General features: G+C 47.2%; 1 protein-coding gene across 1 annotated transcript; it reads left to right on the forward strand.

Moving 5' to 3' along the window:
• The first annotated feature begins 1,650 nt into the window (after positions 1 to 1,650).
• Positions 1,651 to 10,776, forward strand: ftcdnl1 (formiminotransferase cyclodeaminase N-terminal like 1). Its single transcript, XM_080550960.1, has 6 exons — positions 1,651 to 1,778; positions 2,533 to 2,653; positions 3,992 to 4,087; positions 6,221 to 6,376; positions 9,514 to 9,702; positions 10,145 to 10,776. The coding sequence occupies exons 2-6, from the start codon at positions 2,539 to 2,541 to the stop codon at positions 10,573 to 10,575; spliced, it is 987 nt and encodes a 328-aa protein (XP_080407086.1). The 5' UTR covers positions 1,651 to 1,778; positions 2,533 to 2,538; the 3' UTR covers positions 10,576 to 10,776.
• The last annotated feature ends 6,028 nt before the right edge of the window (positions 10,777 to 16,804 follow it).

Consider the following 16,804-nt stretch of genomic DNA (forward strand, 5'->3'; position numbering starts at 1 on the left):
AAATCAGCGAAGAGCACATTTGAGACGCGCGTTACCGTCACTGTGCTCTTGTGACTGTAGTGTCAGGGTTGCCAGATGGGGCGGGTGGCCGCCGAATGGGCTACTGACTGAGGCTGGGAAAAAAAGCACTTGTGCGGTTGGGCTGGATACATAGCATCAGGGGCGGCGCTAGGGGGTGGCTACTGGGGCTCAAGCCCCGGATGTTTTCTGAAAAGCCCCGAATGTTTTACTTAAAAAAAAAAAAAAAAAAAAAAAAAAAAAACTCTCGTGAGTAACGTGCAGTACCGGAGTCCAACAGAGAGGCAGCAGCTGCGCGACATTAGCCTGCATACTGCGTAGCCTACCCTGCCCTGAAGAAGAAGTGATCTCAATCAGTGCCTGACTTGCAAAAGTGTACGGATGGATATCCGAAAGTTGTTTTCAACAAAACAAGCGCCAAGAACTGTTGCAGCAGCCGTATCAGCAGCTGACAACAATGACATCACCAGCAGTGATGACATAGATGATGTTTCAGGTTTGTGAATCTTATTAGAAAGGTGACTGACTCACTGACACTACTTTTCCGGTTTGCTAATGCTAGCTGGCTATCATAACATAACGTTATGTTATAATGAAAATGAAACATAGCAAGGTACTGTTACGGTACATGGTAAGAAATCAAACAAAGGATAATACTTATGGAATGGAATGGACTTTATTTGAAAAACAGATGGAATGAAGTGGTTATTCACTTTATACAAATAAAGTGAATAACAGGCTGATAGTCTTTGATATCTGCACTCTGGTTGACTGAGTAACAAGTGAAAAAGAATGATGTAACGTTAATGTTACAGCTAGTAAACATGGAGTAACCACATTAAGTATGCCCTTATGGTAGTATGTATGTATACAGAACATGACTCAAATCTATCCTTAAATGTAACGCTAACTAACTAAGTTTGTTTAATGTCCCAGGGGGGATTTGATTTCACAGTACTATACACAGGCCAACAATACATGTAATATATCGTCATATAACACAGGACAAGACTCTAAATACAATATAAGTGGTGAGCACAGAGTCTGCCCTGATATACATACTGTAACATAACTAGCCTCAGCCCATCAATTATGTAATTCTATACAAATATAAATGATGGTGACTGGCAGGGGGAGCTACGTGTGCTGACCTCCCTCTGTGCCCAGAACCACCACAATTAGTTTGCTTCATTAAAGGGTGTGAATGTATATGTGTTCTCCAGTGCCTTTTGTCCGCTTTAAGGTGGTGGTAAGTTGAAGGTTGAAGGCAAAATTTTCCGGCGCGCTCTGCGCGCACATTATATTCTCCCTCTGGGCTAAGCCCCGGATCTCCTACGATCCTAAATCCGCCCCTGCATAGCATTATATATCTAATTATGACCCTTTAGATACATAGCATTTAGGCGGTGTCAATATGTCAGTGCCTGAAAGTTCCACAATGCGTGAAGTTAAAACACACCCCCTAGTAGTAGCTACATACAATGTGCATGTTTTTATTTTATTTTACAAACATCATTGGCAACAGACATACAGTTTAAGGGGCAGGAGATGGGCACCTGCCCAATAGTAATTAGCGGTTTTCTGACAATATAGCTTTTGGGCGGCTTTTGGGTGGATTTAGCTGTTTTTAGACTGTAGTTAGGCTGGAAATTGTCAATCCCATCTGGCAACCCTGGTCCGTTTGCACGTTGCGACAGTAGTGATGACTGCACGCGAGTGATTGTCTGAGTCAAATTGTTTCCTCGTGAGGACAAACGCAAGTATGACATACTGCATGTTACGATTTTGCTCAGCAAAGGAACAGCAGGAGATTTTTGGTGCATGTCATGTTTTGACTCTCTTTTTATATTTGTTGTGGTTGCATGAACTGCACGTTTGTGAAATACTCCAAACTGACTATCGCTCCATGTTAGTTTGGACTTTGAACTCTTTCATGGCACAGTAACTTGTGTGTGTCAACCCCCAAATCCTACTGCCATGGTGAACTCTCTCTCCGGGTAGACTTCTTAAAGTTTTCCCAACTTCAGCTGCCACACTCAATGGTGGTCACTGGTCAGTGGAGAGATTAGTTCTGTGAGCCTCCTCACTAAATCAGTGTTTCAGGATGAACTCACACATAATTCAGCAATTGTTTCAAGCTGAAATAGACTAGGGCGGATCCAACAAGACATTAGAGCCCATCATATACAGTATAAAACCAGGGGAGGCTGCTGGAGGTAGACCTCAGAGGACGGCCTCACCAAGTGTGTTTGATACCATTCCCTATTCCATCCAGTGCATTACAATGAGCCTGTCCTCTTATTTCTACCTTCACCAGGCTCCACTGTCCTACGTGTGTGTGTGTGTGTGTGTGTGTGTGTGTCTATCTGCGTGTGTGCATGCGTGCGTGTATACGTATATGTGTAGGGAGGCGGGGGAAGGTTTCTTCAGTAACCTCTGCCCCAGGCTAGCAGTGTACTGTAGTGTGTGAGTGCGAGAGTGGATGTTCAGTGGCATGGATTCCCTCTGTTTCAGGGCTGAATGGCTGCCAGGGCCCTGGGCCGACGACTGGTGGCCTGCCTCCTCAACGTGTCTGAGGCCCGCAGGAAGGAGCTGGTGGAGACTGTGGCTAAGGCTGCCTTGGTGGACAGACATGGTGAGGACCCTAGCCCCTTGACACTAGGCCCCAACCCCTAGGCCCTAACCTCTAGGCCCCAACCCCTAGCCCCTAACCACTAGCCCCCAACCTCTAGGCCCTAACCTCTAGCCCCTAACCTCTAGGCCCCAACCCCTAGCCCCTAACCACTAGCCCCCAACCCCTAGGCCCTAACCTCTAGGCCCTAACCCCTAGCCCATACCCCTAGCCCCCAACCCCTAGGCCCTAACCCTTAGCCCCCAACTCCTAGGCCCTAGGCCTCAACCCCTAGCCCCTAACCCCTAGCACCCAACCCCTAGGCCCCAGTCCCTAGTCCCAGTGACCCGAGCTATCTTAGTGGGCAGACATAGTGAGGACCCCTAGCCCCTTGACACTAGATCCTAACCCCTAGGCCCTAACCCCTAGCCCCTAGGCCCAACCCTTAGGCCCTAACCCCTAGCCCCTAGTCCCAGTGACCTGAGCTATCTTAGTGGCCAGACATAGTGAGGAAACCTCTCTGCATAGAAAGGTGGTAGTGACCCCTGAAGACTCTGAGTCCAGTGTCTTGATGACTAGGCTCATAAGGTGCTATATTCATCCTGAAACTAAACATGATCACCTCACAGTGACCACCATCTTCTAAACGTCTTCTAACCGTCTCCTAACCGTCTTCTCCTATTGTAGGTATGTTACAAAACATTTAAACTCTTCCAAAATGAAACCAAATGTGTCCACCGTAAAAGGGCTTGGAAAAAGAAAACGAAAAACACAAAGATCGTCCAAATCGGTTTAGAAATAAGAAAGTTATGCTAATATTAGTTCAGTAAAAAGTGCATGATTTTGTCCCCTGTTTTCAATGTAAATGGCCTAAAAACTGTGATCTTCACCCCAGAATAGGAGATTTTTTTTTTCTTTACTCCTATCATAATGAAACTTAACATGGTGAAAGCAAACATTGTATAGAACATGTTTTTGTATTACAAGTTTTTTTACCAACAAATGTAAATATGCAAATTGAGGTAAATACTCATTAAATACTGGCACTTGACTCAGTGTGCAGCAGCTGTCGGGTCTTCTTGTGCGAGTTTGCACACAAATGCGCTTCATCTTTAGGCGGCCGGCAAATGTTGAATTTTTTATATTTTTTTCCGGTAATGTCAAGGTCACGTCGCACTCCGGTTTCCTCTTCAAAATTCCACCGGCTAAACATTCGTTTGACTGATGGATCACAAGTTTAGAACTCGCTACTGCGAGACACTGACGACACAACACTTCAGAGCGCAGCAGCTGGCGAGAGACATTTAGGGGCCATTGAGAATGTTTTGTAACATACCTACCTATTGTGACTGTGTTTGCCAGGCGCTCAGCGAGAGGGGACGACGGTGCTCAACATCTTCAACGACCATGACTACAACCGCTCTGTTATCACCATCGTGGCCAGCATCGACGGCATCCGTGAGTCCAACAGGTTTTCTGCAGCGTCAGTGAGTCTCACAGGTTTTCTAGTGCAGCGTCAGTGAGTCTCACAGGTTTTCTAGTGCAGCATCAGTGAGTCTAACAGGTTTTCTACAGCGTCAGTGAGTCTCACAGGTTTTCTGCAGCGTCAGTGAGTCTCACAGGTTTTCTAGTGCAGCCTTTCACCTGGACTTTCTTCAGACTCCTCAATGTTTAGTCTTCCAACATCAACTGTTCATTGAGTTTATATACTCAGTAGTCTTAATCTCACTTCAGTCAGTCCAATGTGTGTGTGTGTCAGGGTTTCCGTTAGAAAGATTTGCCGCCGGACATCGTGTCCGGGAAGATTTCGATTTACCGGACAAACGTGATTTATTCCGGTCATCATATTAAAATATAATATAGCTGTTTGTCGCGGTGATTACTGTTGTGTGTTTAATGTATATTTCTCATCCGATACGATTAGATGCGAGCTATATATATAATATATAATAATATAACATGATTCGCATGCGCGCTATGCCATTATGTCCAGCGCTGAACGGGCGCCTCACTGGGAACTGAACAGACAGCATCGATCAATGAACGGACTCCACATTACGTTAACTGAAGTTTGTTAAATAGTTTGGGATTAATGTGAGTTTTCTATTTTCTCTTTCCAGTTTTACCCTTTTTTTATCAATAAAACAACGTCATTTCTATAACCAGGTCTCGCTGGTTGGGAAGGCATTTCGTTTAGCTGCCTGTCAAATCATACTTAATCGGACTCGGGAGTATGACAATGAGGAGAACATAACTGTTTATTGAGAAACAATTGATAGGCTGGGATACGTATATAAAGAAATACCACAATGTCTAGATGTATAACATTTTATTGAACAGTGCAAGCATGTAGGCTTCTGGCGTGACATCGTACCCCTAACGTTCTTAGGGCTTGTTTGAAAAGCTTAGACTGAAAGTTAGTGCCCTGGTCAGATTGTATAACAAGAGGAAGACCGAATGTGGGAAAAAAAACGTTGTTAAAGCTTTCACCACTGAGCTGGCTGATATGTTACGCAACGGAACAGCTTCGGGAAAACGAGTAGCAGCGCACATAATAGTGAGCAAATACTGACTTCCACTTTTAGTCCTAGGCAAAGGTCCAACACAATCAATTATTACACGTTCAAATGGCTCCCCTATAGCAGGAATGGGATGCAATGGTGCGGGTGGAATGGATTGATTAGGCTTACCCGCCATCTGACAAGTATGGCAACAGCGGCAGTGCTTGGCAACATCCGCCTTCAGTCCGGGCCAAAAGAAATGTTTCAATATCAGCTGATAAGTTTTAGTTATACCTAAATGTCCTGACCACTGGCTCTCATGTGCTACAGATAACACCTGTTGTCTATAACCCACAGGCACAACCACTTGTTTTACAGTATTCCACTCACAACCATTTGCATTAGGAGGAGACCATTTACGCATTAATATCCCATCGTTAAGGAAATAAACTACGTTGCCCCCTATTTCAGATTCCTCACTAGCTGCATGTAAAAAACATTTGTTTAATGACTGATCAGCTACTTGAGCGACACGCAATCGCTCGCCGGTTACAGGCAGAGATAGGCTGTCAGCGGATGGTATGGTAGGACTCGGGGAGGATGGTAACTCTACCACTTTCTCCCTGGGAGAAGCTGAAACAATCGGGTTCTCATCCCTTTCAGAAAAGGCTTGCATAATCACACTATCACAGAGAGAAACATCGCTATCCTCCTCTCTGCCTCGACTCGATTGTGCACGAGTTATAGCGCACACCGGAAACAACCGCTGTTTCGCATAGCAGCCTACACATTAGGAGTCATCATCATGCCGGTGTCAAATCATATCATAATAAAAGAAATACATAGCCTATATATTCGTCTTTTTTAAAATAGAAGGAATCAGAATGTGAACTTTAGCGAATTGTATTCAAATTGTGCTTAGAGGGAATTATTTTCACCGGACATTAAGTCCGACGAGTTTTCAATTTGTCGGACTTCAACAAATTTTACCGGACAAAGACCGGTAATTACCGGTTAACGGAAACCCTGGTGTGTGTGTGTGTGTGTGTGTGTGTGTGTGTGTGTGTGTGTGCATGTGCGTGTGTTCCAGGAGAGGCGGTGCTGTCTGCGTGTGAGCGGGCGTGTGAGCTGATAGACATGAGCGCCCACATGGGAGTCCATCCATGTATGGGGGCGGTGGACCTGGTGCCCCTCTACCCGCTGGGGGAGGACGTGGGCATGGAGGACTGTGCCACCGAGGCCAGAGGTACGGACGGTGTGTGTGTGTGTGTTTGTGTCCATCTACAGGTTGCTAAAAACAACATCGTAGGGGATAGCTGTGTGATTATTCTGACCGAAACCTGGCTAAATGACAACATTGTGGACGCAACTGTTAGCTTGGAGGGGCGCACGCTACACCGCGCTGACCGAACGGAGCTTAGCGGTAAGTCCCGCGGAGGTGGGATCATAATATCGACGAAGGATAGCTGGTGCTTAAACACGAAAACTGTAAGTAGCCACTGCTCCCCAGACCTGGAATACTTGACTGTTAAATGCCGACCCACATACCTCCCAAGGGAGTTTAACGCGGTGCTAATAACATGTGTGTATATAGCGCCTAGCGCAGACAGCAGAGTAGCATTGGCGCGACTATATGAAGTCATCAGTAGCCAACAAAGCACTGATCCACAGGCTATTCACATCATAGCGGGGGACTTCAATCATGTCGACCTGAAGGCAGTACTACCCAAGTTCTATCAGCATGTGAAATGTGCAACGAGAGGAGAAAAAACACTGGATAAGGTATACACCAACATCAAACGTGCTTACAAGGCTAGTCCGCTAGCTCATCTAGGCATGTCTGACCATGTGTCAATCCTCCTGATTCCTGCATACACTACAATGGGGAAAAGTGCTCCCATCACCACTAAGACTGTCAGAACCTGGCCAGAAGGGTCCGCTCCACTGCAGATCTGCCTAAATGACACCCTATGGCAGGAATATGAGCATGAGGACCTGGAACAGTACACGTCGTCGGTTCTGAACCACATAGTGAACTGCACCAACTCAGTCACCGTGGACAAACGGGTCCGGGTCTACCCCAACACGAAGCCATGGATGACTGGGAAGGTCCAAAAACTGATCAACGAGAGGGACAACACCTTCTTCGCAGGGAAGAGCACACCGCTGTACAGCTCCACCAGGGCCAACCTAAAGCGCGGCATCAAAACGGCCAAGGCAGAGCACAGAGAGAAGATTGAGGAATGCCTCCTGAGCAAAGACTCCAGGCGGATGTGGCAGGGGGTTCAGCAGATGACAAACTTCAGAGCCAACAGGCTCACAGCCGCAGAGGACGACCCCCTGCTGGCAGGAAAGCTGAACACCTTCTACGCCCGGTTCGACGAGGGGCGAACGGAGGTAACCGCAACACAAACACCACTCTCTCCAGCTCTCAGCAGCCTCACCCTCACAGAGCATGAAGTGAGACGCGTACTGAAGGCGGTGAACCCCAGGAAAGCCTCGGGGCCGGATGGCGTCCTGGGACGGGTGCTGAGAGACTGCGCCGACCAGCTGGCCGGGGTTTTCACCAACATCTTTAACCAGTCCCTGTCCCAGGCCACCGTCCCACCCTGCCTGAAAACCTCAACTATCATCCCAGTCCCGAAGAAAAGCACGGTGAGCTGCCTAAACGACTACCGCCCGGTGGCACTCACACCAATCATCATGAAGTGCTTCGAGAAACTAGTCCGGGCCCACATACTCACACGCCTCCCGTCCAACCTGGATCCATACCAGTTCGCCTACAGAGCCCACAGGTCCACAGAGGACGCCATCGGGACGACTCTCCACGCCACTCTATCCCACCTGGAGAGGGGAAACAGCTACGCGAGACTGCTCTTCGTGGACTTCAGCTCCGCCTTCAACACCATCCTTCCAGACAGGCTAGTGACCAAACTACTAGACCTGGGTCTATCACACTCTATATGTGCGTGGATCAAGGACTTCCTGACCGACCGCCCCCAGAGGGTGCGGGTGGGCCCCCACACCTCCACAGCCCTCAGCCTCAGCACTGGGTCCCCCCAGGGCTGCGTGCTAAGCCCCATCCTCTACAACCTCTACACCCAAGACTTCACCCCCGTCCACCCCAGCAACTACATCGTAAAGTTTGCAGACGACACCACCGTGGTGGGATGTATCTCGGGGGGGGACGAGGCGGCGTACAGGGATGAGGTAGAGCAACTGAGCAAGCTGTGCAAGGTTAACAACCTGCTGCTGAACAAGTCAAAGACCCAGGAATTCATCGTAGACTTCAGGAGGAAAAAGTCCGAGATCCAGCCCCTGCTCATCGACGGAGAGAGCGTGGAGAGAGTCTCAACCCTCCGATTCCTGGGACATCACATGCGGGATGACCTGACCTGGAAGGACAACACAAAAGGCACCATCAAGAGGGCACAACAGCGGCTATACACCCTGAGATGCCTCAGGAAAGAACACAACAAGCAGGAGATACTGGTGGCCTTCTACCGCGGCGCAGTGGAGAGCATCCTCACCTACGGCATCTGCAACTGGTTCTACAGCTGCACAACAGCGGAGAGAAATGCGCTACAGAGAGTCGTGAGAACAGCACAGAAGATCACCGGCGCCCCCCTCCCCTCTCTGGAAGAGCTGTACAACACACGCTGTCTCAGGAAGGCCTCCAAGATCTCCAGGGACCCGACCCACCCTGGGCACGTACACTTTATCAGGCTGCCCTCGAAAAGGAGGTACAGGACCCCGGCCGCTAAGACAAACAGACTGAAGAACTGCTTCTACCACAGGGCCGTCAAGGCCCTGAACACAGCAAAGGCCTAAGTTCTGGGCCCAGGACAGTCTGGACGGATTGTATGGCAGCTAGTGCTGAGGCACAAACATTTCAAGCCTGCAAACTGTGACACTTTAAATAACGTGAAAAAATACTTTTGTGCAATATGACAACCCTAGTTGACTATCTGTGCAGTATAGTACAGTGGATTGTGTACATAGCCTTTATTTATGTAAACCAGCTCCTTACCTTCGTGTGATTTTATTCTTTTTCTAAAAGTTTTTTTTTTTTTCCCTTTCCTAACACCAGGGGAGCCACCCCTCCTAAATGTCGTTGTTTGGTACCTGTACTGTAGCAATGACAATAAAGTCCATTCATTCATTCATTCATTCATTCATTCATGTGCGTGTGTGTGTGTGTGTGTGTGTGCTACTAACTCACCCCCTCTCTGTCTCTCCCTCCCTCCCTCTCTCTCTCTCTCTCCTTCTTTCCCTCTCTCTCCCTCTCTCTCCCTCCCTCTCTATCCCTCCCTCTCTTTCCCCCCCCCCTCTCTCTCTCTCTCCCTCTCTCTCCCCCCCTCCCTCTCTCTCTCCCGGGTCCAGCGCTGGCCGCGGCTCTGACAGAGCGGGTCGTGGGCACCAGTGTGTTCCTGTTCGGCTGGGCGGACCAGGCCGGACAGCGGGGCCTGGCCCAGAGACGCAGGGAGGCGGGCTGGTTCAGCAAGAATCCAGACATGGCCTCCATCCAGCCTGACGTTGGACCCCGGCCTCAGCGACGATACGGCCTCACAGGTTAGCCTCTGTCACAGGTTAGCCTCTGTCTAGTTAGCTTCTCTCACAGGTTAGCCTCTGTCTAGTTAGCTTCTCTCACAGGTTAGCCTCTGTCACAGGTTAGCCTCTGTTACAGGTTAGCCTCTGTCACAGGTTAGCCTCTGTTACAGGTTAGCCTCAAGGGCACACTAGTGGTGGTGTTCCCAGGTGGGGATTTGAACTCATGACCTTCTGCTCATCACCAGTCCAACTCACTATCCACTAGGCCACCACTTCTCACCTCCCTCCCTGCCCGTAACAAGCCCCGCCGAACTGGAAACTGATAAGGATGATACCATAGAGTTTACCATAACCAATAGGAAGCTCAATGCTAATAACTAACCCTAAACTCTGAAGTTCAGAGTTTCTGAGATGACTCTCTTACCTCGTGACCCCTGACCCCTCCTCCTGACCTCTCACCCAGGGGTCGGCGCCAGCCCCTACGTCATGAACTGCAACGTCACCATCGACACCCGGGACCTGGCGCTGGGACGCAGCATCGCCACTGCGATCCGCGAGTCCACCCCCGGGGGCGTTCCCGGGGTGCAGGTCCTGGCCCTGCCACACGAGGGCTCCGTGGAGATTGCCTGCAACGTGGAGAGCGTCCGGGGGAGCCCCCCTAGGGCGGGCGAGGAGGCATGGCCTAGCTTCACCGTAGGAGGGCAGCGGTACTGCCACCCCCCCGCCTCCCTGATCACAGCCCGAGTGTCTGAGCTGGCGGGGCGGCAGGGCGTGGCCACCAAGGGGACCGCGCTGGTGGGGTTCACCCCCCGGGAGTGCAGGGGCCTGGCAGAGAGGGCGCTGGAGCTGGGCATAGCTGAGTTCTGGAGGGAACAGAGGAGGGTTCACATGTGAAGATACACACACACATACACAAAAGGTACAAGTCTTTAACTGATGATTCTGATTTGTGATTGTATTTCTGATGATTCCATGTGAATATGCAATGTGACCTCTGACCTCTACCTGACCTCTACCTGTCTGTTAGAGACAACTAGTGAACATTTAGCCTTAAAAGTGTTATGTAATTGTTTAATTGTAATAAAATATATATACCTACAATGACCATTGTGACTTGTGGTTTTAAAAATGATTCATCACAATGTTGACAGACAAATGGTGGGGAGAAGCAGGGGAGGCTGGTGGAGGTAGAAATCGGAGGACGGCCTCACGCGTTTGATACCATCCCTCATTCCAGTCCATCCATTACAATGAGCCTGTCCTCCCATTTCTACCTCCACCAGCCTCCCAGACGAGAGGATGTCCATACTAGTGTCCTTGGGCGATGCTCTGGTCATTTCCTGTTTGGAGTAAATTAAGCCCAGTGTTTATAGAAGTGTCCTGTGTTATTTTCCATAGACAACCTAACATACACTAGGGACAGTGGTGATTTTAGCATGGCATTTCTGGAGGAGCAGTTATGTATCACGTCACTATTACAAAAAATTGGTTCTGAGAGCGACAAGTAACATCAAAAGTCTACGCACTGTTGTAATTACATCTTGTCCCTGGATCAACAGATTTTCAATGGAAAGCATGGCAATAGTGTTCAGTCGCTCTTGTCGCATTGTGTTTCTTACGATTGTCTTACGGTAATCCTCTTCAATGTCGAAAAGTTATCTCCAACTTCTCTTCCAAGCTCAATGTACTAAACCGCAGTCAACAAGTAACACAATGTATTGTTCGCTAGTTAGCATTAACGACAGAGGTACAGTAGTAGTACAGTGCTTTGTGGTTATTTCCTGTCATGTCAGGCCATGTTAACGTCATTAGCATTTAATATTTTTTCGCTACATGTTGCTAGGTAGAATTCATTACTGGACATAAACATTTCTGCCCAATGTATTCCTAGCAACGATTGGGCAGACTGCTTCACTGCCCTGCTACAGCAGAGAAGTAGGACATGGAGCGCAGGGCGAGAACACACACATAAAAGAAATTACTCCAAAACAGCACTACAAGGATTGTGAGTCAAGTTTATTATATTTATACACAATTTCACTATTGAATGACTATTTTGTATTAAATATGAAATACAACTTTCTGCCACAACCTTCAGATGTAACAAGCATCTTCCACCACAGTGCCACATGGTGGCCTGGTGCAATAGTCATGAACTACCTAACATACGCTAGGGTGAGTGAGTCTCACTAGTGGCTTCCTCTCCTCATCTCCTCTCCTTCCTCTCCTCATCTGCTCCTTTCCTTCCTCTCCTCTTCTTCTCTCCTTCCCCTCCTCATCTCCTCTCCTCATCTCCTCGTCTCCTCTCCTCATCTCCTCTCCTCATCTGCTCCTGTCCTTCCTCTCCTCATCTCCTCTCCTCATCTCCTTCATCTGCACTGATCTAAAACACATGATACATACATGTGGTAATAACAACAAGGAGAGGAGAGATCTTTATACCCCCCACTTCTATGAGAGCACTCTAGCCGTCACCATCTGGTTGTCATTGTCTGTTTCTACCACCAGAGAGGGCAGATATCTCCAGCATGTGTTTGCCTTGGATCGACAACATTGAAGGGAACATTTAGAATCCTTTCCCAAGTGTGAAACTGCACATTCTAATATCAACAATACACAATATGTACGATGCCAATGAGACGGTTCATTGAGCGTGACTATACAAAAGTAATGTACACTACTAGTCAAATGTTTTAGAACATCTAAATTCCAGTTTTTTTTTCCATTTTGCTAAAATGCTAAATGTCATCAACAAATCACTCAATAAGTTGAATTGAGTCCATCTATTCAATTCATTGAGTGATTTGTTGATGACATCTTTGCATTTTAGAAAACATTTCAATAAGAACTGGACAAATTGAGGTGTTCTAACACCAACCCTTGACCTTTTTCAATCGCCACCGTCAAACACAAATTAAAACATTCTGATGATATGACTGTACTAATAATATGCTATTACTTATGGCATGCTGTTCATTTAGATCTTTTAGATACGTTCACAAACACGCTAACATGTTTCATTTCACCGTGTGTATTCCGTAATCTTCACTGTAACACACTAATGTCTGTGTGGCATGTAGCGTGTATTCAGACAACCTCTTCCCTCCTCTCTGACTCACAGCGTTAACCCGTTGATGACGTGGGGGGAGGAGTCAGCCTGAGGACAAACCAATGGGACTGAGGCACGATGACGCTCATCAGCGGTTACATAAGGACACTATATTAACCACATACAGAAGGGAGGACGGCATGTATGGAGCTGTGCATTAGTGAGAGAAGAGTATAGTAGTAGGTCAGGGGAGGCTGGTGGAGGTAGAAATCGGAGGAACAATGGTCTCAAACAACCCTGGGGTCATAGTGGTCCAGCTTTTAACCATATAAGGCGATGGATGGAAGGTGATGGATTGGTCAGAGGTCCCTCAGTGGAAGCACATCAGAAGGAACGTGTGTTGTATTGTATTATCCACTCTGTACACCACTCTCCCAAACCACATCAAAGACAGCATACTCTCCTTCAAATGACCCCTCAAAACTCATCTTTTTAAACTTGCTTTTAATCATCTTTAACTATTGTTTATTGTTATTTTCACTGACTGTTACTGACTTTTTATTAATCTATCTATTCTCGTTCTCTTCGTGTGCCATAGCTGTGACCCAAGGGTCATAGTGATGGACAGTTCCTTTTGACCATATTAGGCAGGGGTATGTTTCGTAGCTCATAAGGTGCATGGTAAATGTATCCCTCTGTCTCTATACAGTACATGAGTGTGAGGCTATGGCTCCACGGTGTGCTTTGATATCGTTTGCACCTCCCGGCTACACGTCTTGATCGATTTCAAGAGCTGACGCTGCAAAACGTATGATTAAATTGGTTCTGTTGTGTTTTTGTGCTCCATAGAACGGACTCAGTTTTCGCCGTGGGTTCACAATATATACAGTATATTCCTGAGTTTTACCGATAGTCAAGGCATTATGGCAGGAATAGAGGATTTTTGGATCGTTGCACTAAAGATCAGCTTCTGAAAATTGCTTCAACTATGAAGTTGATCTAAGTGGTCTTGGTGATTAACGTAAAGGAAATTTAAAAGCTATGGCTAAATTGCTGTTGGTATGTGTGCAAATCTGGCCCGGATATTAGCCAGTGCCTCCCCAACCATTGACCTCACCGCACGTCACTACAGCATCCGCATGCCCAGTGTACTTGAATGATCCTGTAATACACGACATGTGCTCGGAGATTCTTTGCGCGACGGTGTGAAAACGCTTGTGTGGCTTGAGATCAGATCGGCTCCGAATTCCCGTATCGTCGCCGTGGAGCCCATGCCACGGTAATCTCCAGGGCATTCCACTCAGTGTGTGATGCTAAACCGAGAGAATAGTTATTCATGAAAATGCACACATAGGCCTACATCTATATATTTGTATTCAGTATCATCTCATTCACATAAGTCTCATTTAGTGTTTTGTGTGTATGAATTATTTCTGTGCACTAGTTTGTGTTAGGATTATATGAATCTGTGCATGCTGTGTGTGTGTGTGTGTGTGTGTGTGTTCATACTGTGTGTGCATTCATGTCTTTGTCCAGCTGAGTCTCTTAGTCATACAGTTAACGCAGCCATGCAGCTACATTTCATCAGTACATACTGTGCTCTCCCACACACACACACACACACACACACACACACACACACACACACACACACACACACACACACACACACACACACACACACACACACACACACACACACACACAAACACACACAGCCTGCCAAGCCAGGGAGCATCAGGGCCCAATCTAGGTCAGAGCATAAGCCCAGGGGTGTCCTGGTCCAAACACTGTCATACACACACAAATGCACACACACATACATACACGCACGCACGCTTGCATACGCATACACACAGTTTTTTCCCCCCTGAGCTCTCAAAATGTTTGCATATTAAACCCAATTCTCTATTTTGCTGTCTTATATCATCTTATCATCTACCTACCTGCCTGCCTGCCTCCCTCCCTCCCTACCTGCAGTAGCCCTCACATGTCACACACAGCTAACAAGTTACTCACACAGCTAACAAACTACTAATAGAGTTAACAAACTACTAATACAGCTAACACACTACTAACACAGCTAACACACTACTAACACAGCTAACACACTACTACAGCTAACAAGCTAACTCATGTATGACAGAGAGAAAGAGAGAGAGAGAGATCTCATGTGTCATCTCTGAGATGTAGGAGCTGTAGGTGATGAATGACATCCAGTGAATTATCGTAGCATGTCAATCAGAGTTAGGTGAAATTACTAGGAGAACTACAAAGATGTCAGTCAGAGTTATAGTAGGTGGAATGACTAACAAGCCAAGTCCATAGACTCGTGTCTTTCCCAGGTGAAGGAACAAGACAAAGGCAATGCTAATTGGGCTTTTGGTCCCTTCAGTCCCTCTTTCTCCTTCTACTCTCTCTCTCTCTCTCTCTCTCTCTCTCTCTCTCTCTCTCTCTCTCTCTCTCTCTCCCTCTCTCTCTCTTTCTCTCTTTATCTCTCTCTCACTCTCTCTCTCCCTCTCCCTCTCCCTCTCTCTCTCTCTCCCCCCCCTCTCTCTCCCTATATATATCCCTCCCTCTCTCCCTCCAACTCATTATTCTAATTTAGCTGAGTGAGTCAGATCTGATAGCACTAATGATCGTTACTAACTGTCTCGATTCGAGATCCTCCCTAGTAAGGAACTCTCACAAGGTCTTCACTGTAATACCTCCTCAGACTCACACACTAGGGGAGGCTAGTGGAGGTAGAAATTGGAGGACGATCTCATTGTAATGCGCGGAACGGAATGAAGAATGGTATCAAACGTGTGTCTGTTGGATACTATTCCTCATTGCAGTCCATGCGTTACGATGATCCCGTCCTCCAATTTCTACCTCCACCAGCCTCCCCTGGTCTCCATAGATAGCGTTGACAAGGAATTCTCTGTGTAAACAGCCATTATGATAATATGACATGAACTAAATTATTTCATGCAAATCGTTGACATTTTCTTCTCCCCGGAATAAACACAGCTAATCCGATCTTCTTTCTAAATATATCAACACATGTCTTTCTCAGTTACAACCAGTTTATTCACATTCTTACCGTACAATATTGTTGTCAGTGTAAAGGCGCTTATAGAAGCAACATAAGACATGGTTCTGACGTGAGTCAGTCTGACAGCCTATCATCTATGGGAACATCATGTGACCTGATGTGGAAAATAGAGGAGCTTATTCCTTTACATCAGTCAGTCGTTCTATAAATACTCCCAGTGGTCTTTACTTCCTGTGTGTGTGTGTGTGTGTGTGTGTGTGTGTGTGTGTGTGTGTGTGTGTGTCAGAGTGTGTGTGGGGGAGTGAGTGTGTGTGCGCGCGTGTGCGTATGTGTGTGTGGGGGGGGAGTGTGTGTGTGTGAGTGTGTGTGTGTGTGTGTGTGTGAGAGAGTATGCAGAGGTGTTTTCTCCTCTCCTGTCCCAGTTCCCTGTCACATATGTTGATCATATGTACGTCATCACTGAATCATCCTTCTGAATCATAATTTCTCAAACGGGAACGTTGAATAACACATTCAATAGCAGGCCATGAATGAGCCAGTAAGGGCTTTGTTTAAGCTGATCACTAGACCGTAGGTTTTCAGCCCTACTTTAGCTGTGATTCAGCTATATTTCATATCTGAGAGAGATCTGAGCTGATCCTATGAAGTACGCCGTGACAGCAGCGTTACCCTCCTCTCCTCAGACCACAGCACTCCCTACAGTCCAAGACCTGTCCGTTAATATCTGTCCCCTCAATAAACATCACTTGCCTTTTGATTGAGAATGTAAAATTATGTCAAAGACCTGCTCTCATGAAAAGTATCAGCTGTGTTTTATATATTCATGGAGGGAACTCTGAACTCTTATCGTAGTCTCTCTTTCTCTCTCTCTCTCTTTTTGATTGGTCAAAAACAGCAACTACTGTCCTCCACACCACCTATGGATGCAACGGCCCCCCACCCCCACCCCGAACACATGTTCGACATCCTCTAGGCACAACACTGAGACACAGCTGAGAAGAGAGCGAGAGAGAGAGAGAGAGAGAGAGGGAGAGAGA

Source organism: Nansenia antarctica (assembly GCF_963989245.1).
Source record: "Nansenia antarctica genome assembly, contig: SCAFFOLD_824, whole genome shotgun sequence".
NCBI lineage: Eukaryota > Metazoa > Chordata > Actinopteri > Argentiniformes > Microstomatidae > Nansenia > Nansenia antarctica.